Source organism: Heptranchias perlo, unplaced genomic scaffold (assembly GCF_035084215.1).
Source record: "Heptranchias perlo isolate sHepPer1 unplaced genomic scaffold, sHepPer1.hap1 HAP1_SCAFFOLD_56, whole genome shotgun sequence".
In the NCBI taxonomy this organism is placed as follows: domain Eukaryota; kingdom Metazoa; phylum Chordata; class Chondrichthyes; order Hexanchiformes; family Hexanchidae; genus Heptranchias; species Heptranchias perlo.
Window position 1 is genome coordinate 5,195,790 of NW_027139581.1, and position 15,367 is coordinate 5,211,156.

Sequence of the window (15,367 nt, forward strand, 5' to 3'; positions counted from 1 at the left end):
GATAGAAAGAAAGAAAGACAGTTGCATTTTTTAGCGCATTTCACGATCTCACTGTTTCCAAAGTGCTTTGCAGCCGAAGAAATACTGTTGTAATGTAAGAAACACAACGGCCAAACTACACACAGCAAGATCTTGCAAACAATAATGTGAAATTTAGCAGATCATCTGGTTTTAGTGATGTTGGTTGAGGCATAAATATTGGCCAGATCACCGGGGAGAACTTCCCTGCTTTTCTTCCAATAGTGCCATGGGATTTTGTACATCGACTTGAGGGGACAGACAGGTCCTCGGTTTAACGTCTTATCTGAAGGACGGCACCTCTGACAGTGCAGCATTACCTCAGTACAGCACTGAACTGAACATTTAGTGTTCAAGTGTCTGGAGTTGGTCTATGAACCCACAATCTTCACAGCTTCCAACTCAGAGGCAAGAGTGCTACCCACTGAATCACAGCTGACACCTGAAAGGGAGTAATGGAGATGGGGGGAGTTAGGGAGCACATTCTGGGGCGTGGATGTGGCTTAAGAATAAGCTGCCAAAAGTAGGCCAAAGAGACTGTGGATACACAAGCAGCCAGGGGTGGAGGAGAAGAGAGAGGTGCTGTAAAGCTGGGGGAGCTTGCAGAGATAGGGAGGGGTGAGGTTCTTATGCATTTAAGTTTCTAAGAAAGAAAAAAATAAATACTTCGGAGACTGGAAGCCAATGCAGCTCAGTAAGGGCTTGGATGATTGGTGAAGGAGTTCGTAAGGGAAAGGTTGCAGACAGCAGAGTTTTGGATTAGTTGAATTTTTCGGAGATACCAGAGAGGAGAACAAAGGGCAGAGAGGGTAGAAAGGCACGGGTAAGGGTTTTAGTAGCAGATTGGCAGGGCGAGTGGAACGGGAGTTATTCCGGACCCGGAAGTCGGCGGTCTTTGTGATTAAGAGGATATGGGGTCAGAAGCTCAGCACGGGGTCGAATACGACGTCAAAGTTACGATAAGTGAGGAATCTCAATGGGGCACTTTCAGTCTCCGTCCCCTAATATCACCCACAGTCATTTCTAGGCTGCAATCCTCAACCTGCCCTTTAACTCTCCTCGTGTTAGAGACTCAGAATTCATATTATAACTGGGAAACTGCAGGAAAAGTGTGGAACGGGTCTGTTTGAGACCCTGGATTTAATGTACACTGCGGATAAATCGGTATAAATTATAAATGAATCGCCAAGAGTGAACATGGCCAATACAATTATATGAAAACTGTAAATGAAGCCGCTCATTATTGTTGGATCAGTCCTGTATGAGCGCAGATTTTAACTTTATTCCTGAGAGAGGCCTCATTAAGATAATGTCCTGGACTTTGAGATGTTTGTGATATATCCACCGCATTATTTATATCGGAGTCAAAGCTGCTGATGTAATGTGTTTGTTTAAGTGACTGTAACTAATAGCAATGATCAGGAGTATAACCGTGTCAATGGGCACTTGTCCCCTGTATAAATCAGGGTTCATTGGAATGTATCAGCTCAGAGCACCTGCCGGAGTTATGGTTTCCAGAACAACGGAAGTGACTGCTTCTCACAGAAATGGAATATCCAATAATTTATCAGATAGAAGATATTTACTATCCTGCCCTTGCAGTAATTGGAGTGCCGGGTAAGCTGTTATCTCAGCTGTTAATGGTGTAAATCGGTGATAACTGTGCTGTTGTACTTGGCAAAATATTTTTGCTCCCTGAATGTCTCACACAGTCGCCTGTTCTGTTCTACCAGTTGACTGATGGAGTCTCTGCTCTTTCAGTTACTGGAGTGAGCAGTAATGATCTTTGCGTATCCAACCCTGACCTTGTTACTGGATAATTGTCTGCACTGAGTTTACTGTTCAATAATGGCATCTCTTCAATTGTAAACTTTCGGTCTTGCAGCAATTCCATTATATCTGTAATGAACTTTTTATGTCCAACCCTGGCATTGTCACTGAATTATTCTCTGTACTGAATGTATTGGAATCAGGTGTCTGGGCTAAGAGCTGGTATCAGACCATCAGGAGCTCTTCACAGTTTCATGTTGTGGAAAGAACGTGTCCTGCAGTATTTTTTCAAAAATGTGTTTTGAGTGATTGATAACGAGACAGCTCACGGTCGCAGTGTGACAAGGAGGCAGCGCAATGTCCTCCCTCCCCAGTAACATGGTTCAGTTTAACTGGGATTTCAATGTATTTATTGGTTCTCACTCTTATGAAATATTATTTCATTTGTGTGTATCTGGCGCAGCTCCAAAGTTCTGGCAACTGAACTGAGTTTGCTGCTGACACTTTCACATCTCCTTCTCTGTGTCACGGTGGATGAGTTCATTGTAAAATGCAATGTTTTGTGGGTATGATAAATCAGTTTGCACTGTATCCATTGGAATCCTGAGCCCTTCTATTTATCTGTGGATTCTTTGCAGCAGCGGTGATGTTGGCGTTTTGTGAATTGAACAACAACTCCATCTAATGGTGCACTTTATAATTACAGGAGAAGGAATTTCAATTATTGTGAGGTCTGTCTGGGAAGAGACATTTGATTCTGTTTCTTCCATGATTTGCAGATGAAGTTAACAGTGTAGGTGAACAGGTGGAGCCTTAGATCTTCTGTAGTAACATTAAACTATTCCACAGAGGATTCACAATTTAAAAAACTGACACTGAGAATCGGATCCGTGGAACAGAATGCGCTGCAGGATGTTAGGATTGAATCGGATGTGAAAAGGGGCATTGAGAAAGAGTAGAGATGGCAGAATAATAGATAGAGAAGCGATAGAGACAGAGACGGAGACGTAAAACGAGAGGGAGGGGGAGAAAGAACGTGAGAAGAGAGAGAGAAAGAGAGAGAGAGAATGGGAGAGAGACAGAGATAAAGCGGCCATGCGGTGAATCATTCATCGGAATGAACTGTTGAAGCTTCCAGTGCAATTATGAAGAGGAAATGTGACTTGAGGATGTCAATAAGAAGTTGTCAGATTGTGAGAGTTTTATTGCACTCTCGCTGGGTGTGTTTATCGTTATCAGGGCCTCAGTCTGTTTTGGTGATTGTTACTTTTCCTTATTCACTGACTGAATAAATAAACATAATTCAAATGTATTTAAAGAATAGAATTAGTGATTTCTTGATCCTAATGAATTATTAGGATACTGTATTCAAAAACTCAGAATCAGCAGAATTCACTGAAGAACGTGGTTGATTTAATTCATATATTTTAATTTAGTTTTAATTGAATGTGCAAAGTAAATTTAATGAACACATTTTTTATCCAACCAGCTGTTCCCTGACACCAATAACCACTGAAATGAACCGTTCAGTGTATTAGTTGGATTGTGTTAGTGGGACCGATAGATTAGATTTCCTCTCACACTCTGATGCAGTCTCTCCCTGTGAATCCCAGCCTCTCCAACCACCACATTGAATCCTCTGTCTCCTCATCCATTGCTTCAGTTTATCCGCTTTCCCAAACAATCTGTTCCTAACTCCCCTCCTGCTCCGACATGTCCTTTTCCTTGTCTCCCTCCCAATCTCACTCATTGCCTCTGTCTCCAGCTGCCTCTTCCAATCCGATCCGAAGCCTCAAACCTACGGCCACCGCTTTCGGCCTTTCCCCGTTTTGTGCCAGCCTCTGTCGGTTCTCTTAACCCAGGGCAACAAACCAGCTGCACCTCCCTTGTCCCCTTACCTTCCCGGCCTTCGCTCTCTTTCCCGTCAATCTGGAGCCCAAATTCGGCTTTAACCCGGATTCCCGCTCGGTAAAACTCCTTCTCTCTTCCCCACCGACACTGCGCTCTCACTCGGCCCTTCCAGTGGATCCGGTGCTCATTTATTCACTTTCTTTATCGCTCTCACAATTCGTCATTGATAATTGAGTTTATAAACATCTCTCAGCCTGAAAGCGCTGTCCAGGTTAATGAATCAGTTTCCACCGGTCGATGCAGCAACAAAGCTGGAAATTTAACCTCAGATCCTGTCAAATTGCTGCTTTGGCTCCAGGTCTGATCAGTAATTTCTCTGCTTCCTTGTCTCTCTCTTACAGTTAACTTGTTGGCGATTGTGATCCTGTCCCGAGGAAAGTGCGGGCTCTCCAAGTGTATCAGTCGCTACCTGCTGGGAATGGCAGCGGCCGATCTCCTGGTCGTTATCACTGATCTGATATTGACACGGGTTGGTCTAAGTTATTTCCCCAATTCATTCTTGTTCATTACTCCCGTGTGTCGTCCCATTATGTTCTTGGGTTCTGCAGCCACAGTGGTTTCTGTCTGGCTCACAGTCGCTTTCACCTTTGATCGATTTTTGGCCATTTGTTGTGAGAATCTTAAAACAAAATATTGCACCGAGAAAACGGCGGCTGTAGTTATAGGAACAGTGAGTGTGTTGGGCTGTTTGGAGAGTGTTCCCTGGTACTTCATATATCAACCTTACCTCATAATTGATAATGTTCCCCGGGATTGTGTCTTTAAACTGAACTTCCGCACTTCCCCAGTGTGGGCCGCATTTGAGTTCGTTCACCTCATTTTAACCCCTTATGTCCCGTTCTTTCTGATTTTGCTGCTCAATGTTCTGACGGTCAGACGTATTTTAGTGGCCAGTCGAGTCCGCAGGGGACTCCGGGGCCACAGCAATGAAGAAAATCAGAAGGATCCAGAGATGGAGAACCGAAATAAATCCATCATTTTACTCTTCAGTATATCGGGCAGTTTTATCCTATTATGGGTGACCCAGGTTGTAAATAACATTTATCGGCGAATTTCAGACACTCGGTATTATAATTCCTACACTGACCCTCGTTATATCACAGAAGCCACATCACGAATGCTGCAGATTCTCAGTTCCTGCACAAACACGTGTATTTATGTCCTGACCAAGGCTAAATTCAGAGAGGAGCTGAAGAACGCGGTGAAATACCCACTCAATCTAATTGTTAAATTCGTTAAATCGTAGAAAGGGCTGAAGGGTTTCAAGCACAATAACTATTTCTAGCCATTTCATACTCCACCCCCTGCACTACCCACCGGATGGAAAGTACATTTTATATTCGCTGAAATAATTTTACATCTGATTCTGATGTTACATTATATTGATAATCTGCCCCATTGAGGCGTGATTCGCTCTGCAGACAACACATGAATTGTTGCTCCAACAGGCGGCACGAAAGAGCTCAACTGGACTTCAACGAAATGGCCGCCCTGCAAAATGGGAAAACCTGTCAATGAAAGTAGCGACTGTGGGCCTGATCAGAATGGGTGCACTCCACATAAATGGAGAGATAGAATGACAGAGAGAGATAGACAGACAGACAGACCAACAAACAGATAGATAGATCGTTTGATAGATAGATACATAAAGGCATGGAGAGGAAGAGACAGAGTTACACACAGAGATAAACTTACAAAAAGAGGCAGATAGAAAGGGGAAATGAGAGACAGTTAGAGCCATAAACAGAGAGAAAAGCAGATCATTGAGAAAGAACTAGTGAAGAAAGAGATAGAAAGGAAGACGTAGAGAAAAAGAAAGTGAAAGTGACCGAAGAGCAGAAAGCGGCAGAGAGAAAAGGACTGTTAACAAGTTGAAGAAAGACGTAAAGAAACAGAGTAAGAGATTTATATGGAGAAACAGCTACAGACAATCAGGAAGAAAAGAAAAAAAACAGAAAAGAGGGAGAGAGGGAGAAAGAATAAAGGGCAGAAACAGAGAGGGGACAGGAAGATAAATAGAAAAGACAAGAGAGATGGAAAAACATGAAAGGAGAAAAATATAATGAGAAAGAAATACAGGGAGAAAAAGCACAAACAGGAAAGGAGCATATTTCCATTGGAAATCAGAGACAGGAAATGAATAACACAGATTAAGAGAAAGAGAGGGAATTTACCAGCGAGAGCTAGTTGAGAGAAACAGGTGGACAAATGGAGAAAGAAACTCAGAGGTGCAGAAGGAAAATGGACAGAAAGTGAGAGGCACACAGGGAAAATTGCAAAGAGTGATTGAAACAGGGCGATAGTGACAAAAGAAGTGAAACAAAGAGAACTGGAGACACAGAAAGAATCAGTGCAGGAGAGAGACAGACAGCAAAAGAGACAAAGTGAGACAACAAAAGAAAGAGGCGGATATTTTCTGGTCTACAAATGGACAATGTAATTCATTAAAACGGAATTTGTACAGTGCCCTTTATATTAACACATCTCAAAACACTTTACACAATGAATTAATTCTGAACTGCGGAGACAGCTATGTAAATAAATATGTTTATGAATATAATTACTATGTATGTATCTGAACAGAAGAAATGGGTATTTTTATGTTGAAAAAAACATCCAATTTTACTGTTACTTTTTCTTCATTTGTATAAAAGATAATGTTGGACTAATGTGCAAAAATTAATTATGCATTTACGTAGTCTGCGTACAACCAAATTAAAGTTGATTGTGAATTCATAAAAAAGAAGGAGATGGAGAAAGTGAAGAGAGAAATAAAGAAAAGGAGAGACAGAACAGAGAGAGTGAAAGGCAGAGCGAAGGAGAGAGAAAGAGTTGAAAAGGGGGTGAGAAGGCAAAAAAGACAGAGATAGACAGAGAGAGTGGGGAGAGAACGAGCGAGAGGGACAGCGAGGCAAATGGAAAGAAGAGATAAAGATGGAAGACAGAAACCTAGAGATATAAAGAGAGAAGCAAAGGGTGACAGAGAAAAAATATAGAAATGGAACAGTGATACAGAGACAGAAATTAAAAGAGGATGAAGTAACAAGACAGAAAAATGCCAGAAAGACGACTGAGAAAGATAAATATATTGACAGAGAGACAGAACCAGTGAAAGGCAGACAGATAAAAAAAACAGCAAGGTAGAGACAGGAATGTGATTAACACACAGAGAGTACGAAATAATCATAAAACAACTCATTGTAATCAGCTTGGAGTGGGTGAGTGCAGAAGCAGATCAGCAGCAGATGAAGCAGGCGAGCCAGTTAATGTCTGTTCTGGGGGAACAGGTTTTGGGTTTAATTTTGACAGTTGTAAAGATGATGCCTGGAGGCTGCACAATAAAGTCACTCAGTCTTGTGTAACTGACCCTGTCCTTTATTTACAGCAGGAGTTTTATCAGCTGCTCTGTACAGTATGTAACTTTCCCAGTGACCTGCTGTATTCTGTATTAAATCAACCTGTACTCTTACCCCTTCTGTTGTGTTAGCAAACTGGACAGAGTCCCACAGCACTGCAACAAAAAGCAAAATATTCTAAATCTGAAAGAACAAAGGTTATCGTTTCGGGCGTGGAGAATCTTCTTCATCAAAATTCTTCCAATCAGAAGAATAGACGTGGGCAATCTACACGTATATACATTAAAAAAAACAATATTTATGTATGCAAAAAGCACAAATCAAGAGAGGAATCATGGGTAGAGGGGTGTATCAGATTATCTCAGTCAAATGACCCAATGCAGAATGAGAAAGATAGAAAGTCTTGCATGTCTATAGCGCCTTTCCCAGTGTCACGTTGTCCCAAAGCGCTTTACAATCAATGAAATACTTTTAACTGTACTCACTGTTGTAATGCAGGCAGCCAATTTGAGCACAGCAAGCTCCCATAAACAGCAATGAAGAACATGATGAGATAATCTGTTTAGATGTTGGTTGAGTGATAAATATTGGCCAGGACATCGGGGAGAACTCCACTGCTCTTCTTCGAATAGTACCATGGGATCTTTTACATCCACCTGTGAGGTCCTCAGTTTCACGACTCATCCGAAAGACGGCATCTCCAACAGTGCAGCGCTCCTTCAGCACTGCACTGGAGTGTCAGCCTCGATTTTCTGCTCAAATCCCTGGAGTGTAAACTGTGCCCAGGCAAGGACCATTTTTTACCAATCAATATTTGAAAGTTAAGCGTCCAGCAATCAGGCATCAGCTCATGTAACCTGAACTCCAGGTTACAACAATTCTCTCAAAATGATTGCTGATTTTATTTTCATCCGCCATTTGCGGAGTGTCCATAAAATAAGGTAAACGGAATAAAATGAAAACAAAAAAGATTCTTCATGATAACATGAATCAATACCAGCAGTGGTAATATAGGGAATGGCATCAAACAGGGAATGAGAGATGCAAGTAACAAGGGCATTGTAGTTATCATGGGTGACTTTAATCTACATCTTGACTTGGCCAAACCAAATTGGTAATAATACTGTGGAGGATGAATTCCTGGAGCGAGTCTGAGATGGTTTTTTAGACCAGTACGTTGAGGAGACAACTCGGGAACAGGCTATCCCTAATTGGATATTGTGCAATGAGAAGGGGTTAATTAATGATCTTGTTTGCGTGGTCCTTTTGGAAAGAATGGCCATAACATGATAGAATTCTTCATTTAGATGGAAAGTGAAATAGTCCAATCGAAACTAGGGTCCCAAATCTAAACAAAGGAAACTACGAAGAATGAGGAGTGAGTTGGCTGTGATAGATTGGGGATTGCCATGATGGTGGATAGGCAATGGTTAACATTTAAGGAATGAAGGCATGAACTGCATCAATTATACATTCCTTTCTGGCGCAAAAACACAAAAGGAAAAGCGGCCCAACCATGGCTAACAAAAGAAATTAAGCATAATTTAAAATCCAAAGAGGAGTCATATAAAGTTGCCAGAAAATGTATCAAGACTGAGGATTGGGATCAGTTTATAATTCAGCAAAAAAGATTAAAAAGGGAAAATAGAGCATGAGAGTAAACTTGCAAGGAACATAAAAGCAAACTGTTAAAGCTTCTACAAGTATGTAAAAGAAAAAGATTAGTGAAGACAAATGTTGGTGCCTTACAGTCAGAAACGGGAAATTTATAATGGGGAACAAGGAAATGGCAGAGCAATTGAACAAATACTTTGGTTCTGTCTTCACGGAAGAGGACACAAACAACTTCCCAGATATGCTCGGGAACCAAGGGTCTCGTGAGAAGGAGGTGTTAAAGGAAATTAGTGTTTGTAAAAAAATAGTGCTGGAGAAATTATTGGGACTGAAAGCCGATAAATCCCCACGGCTGATAATCTGCATCCCAGAGTATTAAAATAGTTAGCTATGGAAATAGTGGATGCATTGGCTGTCATCTTCAAAAATTGCATAGATTTTGGAGAAATCCCTGCAGATTGGAGGGTGGCAAAGGTAATCACACTATTTAGAAAAGTGGGGGCGGGGGGGAGAGAGAAAACAGGGAACGACAGACCGGTTAGCCTAACATCAGTAGTAGGGAAAATGCTCGAGTCTATTGTAAAATATATGATAACAGGACACTTCGAAAGTATCAATGGGATTAGACAAAGTCAACATGGATTTATGAAAGGGAAATCTTGTTTGACAAACCTACTGGAGGTTTTTGAGGGTGTAACTGGTAGGATAGATAAGGGGGAAACCAATGGATGTGGTGCATTATGATTTGCAGAAGGCCTTTGAGAAACTCCCACATAAGAGGTTCGTGTGCAAACTTAAAGCACAAGGGATTGGGGGTAACATACTGGCATGGATTGAAAATTGGTTAACAGATAGGAAACAGAGAGTAGGAATAAATGGGTCTTTTTCGGGGTTGCAGGTGGTAACGAGTGGGGTACCGCGAGGATCCGTTCTTTGCCCCCCTTATTTGGATGAGGCAACCAAATGTAATATTTCCAAGTTTGATGATGATACCAAACTGGGTGGGGTGGTGAGTTGTGAGGATGATGCAAAGAGGCTTCAAGGCGATTTGGACAAGTTGATGGAGTGGGCAAATACACGGCAGATGCAGTATAACGTGGATAAATGTGAAGTTATCCACTTCGGATGGAAAAACAGAAAGGCAGAGTATTATTTAATTTGTGATAGATTGGGAAACGTTGATATAAAAAATGACCTGTGTGTCCTTGTACACCAATCACTGAAAGCAAGCATGCAGGTGCAGCAAGCAGTTAGGAAGGCGAATGGTATGTTGGCCTTCATTACAAGTGGATTTGAGTGCAGGAGAAAAGAAGTCTCACTGCAGTTATACAGGGCCTTGGTGAGACCACACCTGTTTGTGTGCAGTTTTGGCCTCCTTACCTAAGAAAGGATATACTTGCCATGGAGGGAGTGAAGCGAAGTTTCACCAGATTGATTCTTGGTACAGCAGCGTTGTCGTATGAGGAGATATTGCGTCGACTAAGCCTGTATTCACTAGAGTTTAGAAGAATAAGAGGGGATCTCATTGAAACGTATAAAACTCTGGCAGGGCAAGACAGGCTGGATGCAAGGAGGATGTTTACCCTGACTGGGGGGGTCCAGAACGAGGGGTCACAGGCTCGGAAACGGAGCAGGACATTTCGGACTGAGATGAGGAGAAATTTCTTCACTCACAGGGTGGTGAAGCAATGGAATTCTCGACCCAGAATGTCACTGAGTATATTTAAGAAGGACATTGAAAGATTTCTAGACACAGAAGGCATCAAGGGGTATGGGGAGAGAGCGAGAATATGGCATTGAGATAAAGAATCAGCCATAATCATATTGAATGGGAGAGCAGGCTCGAAGGACCGAATGGTCTACTTCTCCTCCTATTTTCTTTGTTTCCATGTTTCGATGTAAAAAGGAAGAGAGTAGCAAAAGTAAACGTTGGTCCCTTACAGGCTGAGACAGGAGAAATTAAAATAGGTAATCAGAAAGTGGCAGATCCGTTAAACAAATATTTTTTTATCTGTTTTCAGAGTGGAAGACACAAAAAGCACAACAAGAATAATGGGGAACCAGTGGGTAAATGAGAGGAAGGAACTTAATACAATTAATATCACTGGATAAAAAGTACTGGACAAACTCATGGGACTAAAAGCCGACAAATCCCCTGAACCCGATGGCCAACATCCGTGGGTTCTAAAAGAGGTGGCTGCAGAGATGGTGGATGCATCGGTTATGACCTTCCCAAATTCTCTAGATTCTGGAATGGTCCCAGTGGATTGGAAGATAGCATATATTATCCCGCTGTTCAAGAAGGGAGGGGAGAGAAAACAAGGAACCGCACAGCAATTAGCCTGACCTCTGCCGTTGGGAAAATGCTGGAATCCATTATTAAGGAAGTGGTAACAGGGCACTTAAAACATCATAATATGATTAGGCAGAGTCAACATGGTTTTATGAAAGGGGAATCGTGTTTGTCAAATTTATTAGAGTTTTTTGAGGATGCAACTCGCAGGATCGATAACGGGGAACCAATGGATGTCCTATATTTGGATTTTCAAAAGACATTCGATAAGATGCCACATCAAAGTTTGTTGCACAATGTAAGCGTTCATGGAGTTGGGATAATCCATCAGCACGGATAGAGGATTGGTTAACGGACAGAAAATAGAGTACGGATAAATGGGTCATTTTCAGGTTGGCAGGCTGTCAGGAGTGGGGTACCGCAAGGATCGGTGCTTGGGCCTCAGCTATTTACAATCTATATCAATGACTTAGATGAACGGACCGAGTGTAATGTATCCAAGTTTGCTGATGATACAAAGCTAGGTGTGAAAGTAAGCTGTGAGGAGGACACAAAGAGTCTGCAAAGGGATATAGACAGGCTAAGTGAATGGGTAAGAAGGTGCCAGGTGGAGTATAATGTGGGGAATTGTGAGGTTTTACAATTCGGTATGAAGAATAGAATAGCAGAATATTTTTATATGTTGAGAAATTAGTAAAATTTGGTGTTCAGGGAGAATTGGGTGTCCTCGCACAAGAAACACAAAAAGTGATTATGCAGGTGCAGCAAGCAATGAGGAAGGCAAATGGCATGTTGGCGTTTATTGCAAGGGGGTTGGAGTACAACAGTAAGGAAGTCTTACTACAGTTGTATATGGCATTGGTGAGACCTCACCTGGAGTATTGCGCAGAGTTTTGGTCTCCTTATCTAAGGAAGGATATACTTGCCTCAGAGGCGGTGTGACGAAGGTTCACTCGATTAATTCCTGGGGTGAGAGGTTTGTCCTATGAAGAGAGGTTGAATAGAATTTGACTATACTTTCTGGAGTTTAGAAGAATGTGAGGTGATTTCATTGGAACATATAAGATTATGAGGGTGCTTGACAGGGTAGATGCCGAGAGGCTGATTTCTCTGGCTGGAGAGTCGAGAACTAGGGGGCAGAGTCTCAGGGTAAGGGGTCGGCCATTTAAGACTGAGATGAGGAGGAATTTCTTCACGCAGAGGGTTGTGAATCTTTGGAATTCTCTATCGCAGAGGGCTGTGGATGCTGAGTCATTCAATATATTCAAGGCTGAGATCGATAATTTTTTGGACTCTCGGGGAATCAAGGGATATGGGGATCGGGCGGGAAGTGGAGTTGAGGTCGAAGATCAGCCATGATCTTATTGAATGGCGGTGCAGGCTCGAGGGGCCGGATGGCCGACTCCTGCTCCTATTTTATCTTCTTATGTTCCTATAATGCTCGATGCTATATTTTAAAAATTTAAAGAAGTGATTTGATTCCCAAACAGAATTAAAACGATGGGATTCTTGTCATTCTCCAGTGATTTGAACCGGCCATTCCATATCCAGACCCAGTGCTACCATAAGGCTATCAATGTGTGTTCATGGATTTCCAAGTGTCTTATATTTAATTCGTGTTGGAGAGAATGTTCCTGTCACGTTTTCAACATTGAAATCTGTGTACTCAGAGAGAGAAAAATCCACGCGGGACACCAGCATTCAATTCCCCGGCTGGGAGGTTACACTTTTGTTGTCTTTAACAGATTCACTTTCATTTCTCCTGTAATTTATCTGCAATATTGGATGCGGAAAATACACTGAAAGACAAACTCGGACCATCCCACTTTCCACAATTTAATTTCACTGATATTCCAGCGATTTTAAAAGCTGCTCTCTGCCTCACCCTTCACCTCGATGTCAGAACCAACAGTTAATCTGTTTTTTGGTGGTGTTGATTGAGGGAGGATTATCATCCAGGTTTCGAAGCATGCGCACAACAAGGTCCCACAAACCGAAATGACAAAGTAACAGATACATAATGCCGATGGAAAACGAGTGGACCTGAGCAGTATGAAAGTGTAACGGGATTAAATTAAAGAGCTACCGGGAGTGGGGTTCACCCTGGTGTCACATAATTGGATCTCAGTCCTTAACCACTCGGTCTGGTGCTTCATGACACTTTATTTAACTTTCCACGGGCCACTGGTGAAAGAAGACTGAGCGACCACTTTTCCATCTCTTTGTTGGATCATGTCCAGAGTCGAATTATGTGAGGAACGCGGGAGAGAGTGAGAGAGAGAAAGAAAGAGACAGAAAACCATTCAGAAAAACGGAGAAAGTGTGAGGTGCGTGCGCACACACACACACACACACACACACACGGAAATATACACATCGGGTGACTCAAACATACAGAGAGAGACAGATAATCGGTCATTTGGCACATTTTTGTTCTATTTCGATCGTCGATTCCGTGAAATCATGCAGATCAATTCCAATGAGCATACAACTCGAGGTGTTAAAAGCCGTGCATTTTTAATTCACGAAAGAATGAGGAATTCCACAAGAAGTTGGCTGCATGTTGAAACGCAGATAATGGGATCCGCAGTCGGCAAGATCCGAACCTGCGCGGAGAGATCCCAATGGATTTCTAGTCCATCGTCTGAACCCCTCGGGGACACTCACCATTCAGTCAACTCAACGGCTAGAATGGCCGCGTGGTCAAGGCATTGGATTCAAAATCCATCTGATTCTGTAATTGGGATGTTTTGAATCCTATTTCCGTTACATTTTGATGCTGCTCATTGACACTCTTGTTCCATCTGCCTCATGCACCTGTCACTCTGTCATTGCTGTTTGTGGGAACTTGCTTTCCTCAAATTTCGAAACCTGGACGATAATCAACACCACCAAAAAGCAGATGAACTGGCCATCCTTTTCATTGCTGCATGTGAGATCTTTCTGGCAAACCTCCTCTGCGCCCTTTCCGATGCCTGACTCTCTCTGTCCCTCAACACTACACTAACGGGTGCCCGAATAACAGGCGAGGAGACTCACCACGATACTAACGAGGAGCTGGTGTCGTCTGGTGATGAACATTCACCACAAGTTGCGTTGGACATTCTTCGAATTTCAGTGAATCTGTTGTCAGCATTTATTTGATGACAAAGAAAAGCGTAGTAGAAGTGACACTCAAGTATATTACACATAAAACTCAAATGTGGACGAACCAGGATGGCCGAGTGGTTAAGGCGTTGGACTTAAGATCCAATGGATTTATACCCGCGTGTGTTCGAACCCCACTCCTGGTAGTTGTTATTACCGTCGCATTTTTTTGCTGCTCATTGACTCTCCTACCATTTGCATCACAGAATCATGGAAAGGTGACAGCACGGAAGGAGGCCTCTCGGCACATCAAGTCCGTGCCGGCTCGATGCAAGACGAATCCAGCTCGTCCCACTCCCTCTCCGTATCCCCGGAGCCCTGCATTTTTTTTCCTTTCAAGTCCTTCTCCCGTTCCGTTTTGAAAGCCATGATTGAATCTGCCTCCATCACCCCCTCGGGGTGCTGAATTAGCCCGGGTCTGCTCACAACTCTGCCTTTCATTTCTTGCTCATTATTGTGGTTCTGACATCGAGGTGACGCAGAGAGCAAGATTTAAAATCGCTGAAATATCAGTGAAATTATACTGTGGAAAGTGGGATTGTCCGAGTTAGTTTATTAGTGTTTTTTCACACATCCAATGTTGGAGACAAATGAAAACGAAGGTTTTGAAGGCAGTAGAAATTCATTGTTCCACGTGGATTTGAATCGAGGTTTAATTGTCTGATAGCTGGTGTTATTCATCACGATACTAACGAGTGACTCGCCTGAGCACCCGATCCACCTGAGCGACGGCTGACACCTGTTCAAGTTCTGCGGCTCGGTGTCGCAGAGCGCTGGATTATTGCGATTTTAAGTGAGCAGCATCGCAATTTGAGCAAGTAGTCGTGGCCGAGTGGTTAAGGCGATGGACTAGAAATCCATTGGGGTCTCCCCCGCGCAGGTTCGAATCCTGCCGACTACGGCTTAGATTTTTCTTTTCATACCTTTCATCTCTGCGTTTCAACCAATCCGAGTGTGTGTGAAATGAAAATGTGAGAATCCATTATTAAGAAGTAGGAGCAGGACATTCGCGGACTCATAATACAATCTCGAATAGTCAACATGGTTTTATGAATGGGAAATTGTGTCTGACAATTTTATTCGAGTTTTTGAGGTGGTAACGAGCAGGGTGGATAAAGGGGAACAAATAGATGCAGTATATTTGGATTTCCAAAAGGCATTCGATAAGGTGCCACATAAAAGGTGGTATCCCTGCTGCTTGTTATTCTCCATGCTTGCACCCACCCGTGCCTTCTGCCGCTTCCTGCCACGCTGCAGC

General features: G+C 42.7%; 1 protein-coding gene and 2 non-coding genes across 3 annotated transcripts; all 3 read left to right on the forward strand.

Moving 5' to 3' along the window:
• Positions 1-1,565: 1,565 nt before the first annotated feature.
• On the forward strand, positions 1,566-4,945 carry LOC137315772 (probable G-protein coupled receptor 139). The gene is made up of 3 exons (XM_067980262.1): positions 1,566-1,642; positions 1,731-1,750; positions 4,008-4,945. The coding sequence occupies exons 1-3, from the start codon at positions 1,566-1,568 to the stop codon at positions 4,943-4,945; spliced, it is 1,035 nt and encodes a 344-aa protein (XP_067836363.1).
• A 9,227-nt stretch (positions 4,946-14,172) lies between these two features.
• Positions 14,173-14,255, forward strand: trnal-uaa (transfer RNA leucine (anticodon UAA)). The gene has a single exon. It is a non-coding gene; the product is annotated as a tRNA-Leu (tRNA).
• Positions 14,256-14,927: 672 nt separating this feature from the next.
• Positions 14,928-15,010, forward strand: trnas-aga (transfer RNA serine (anticodon AGA)). Its single transcript has one exon. It is a non-coding gene; the product is annotated as a tRNA-Ser (tRNA).
• Positions 15,011-15,367: the final 357 nt, after the last annotated feature.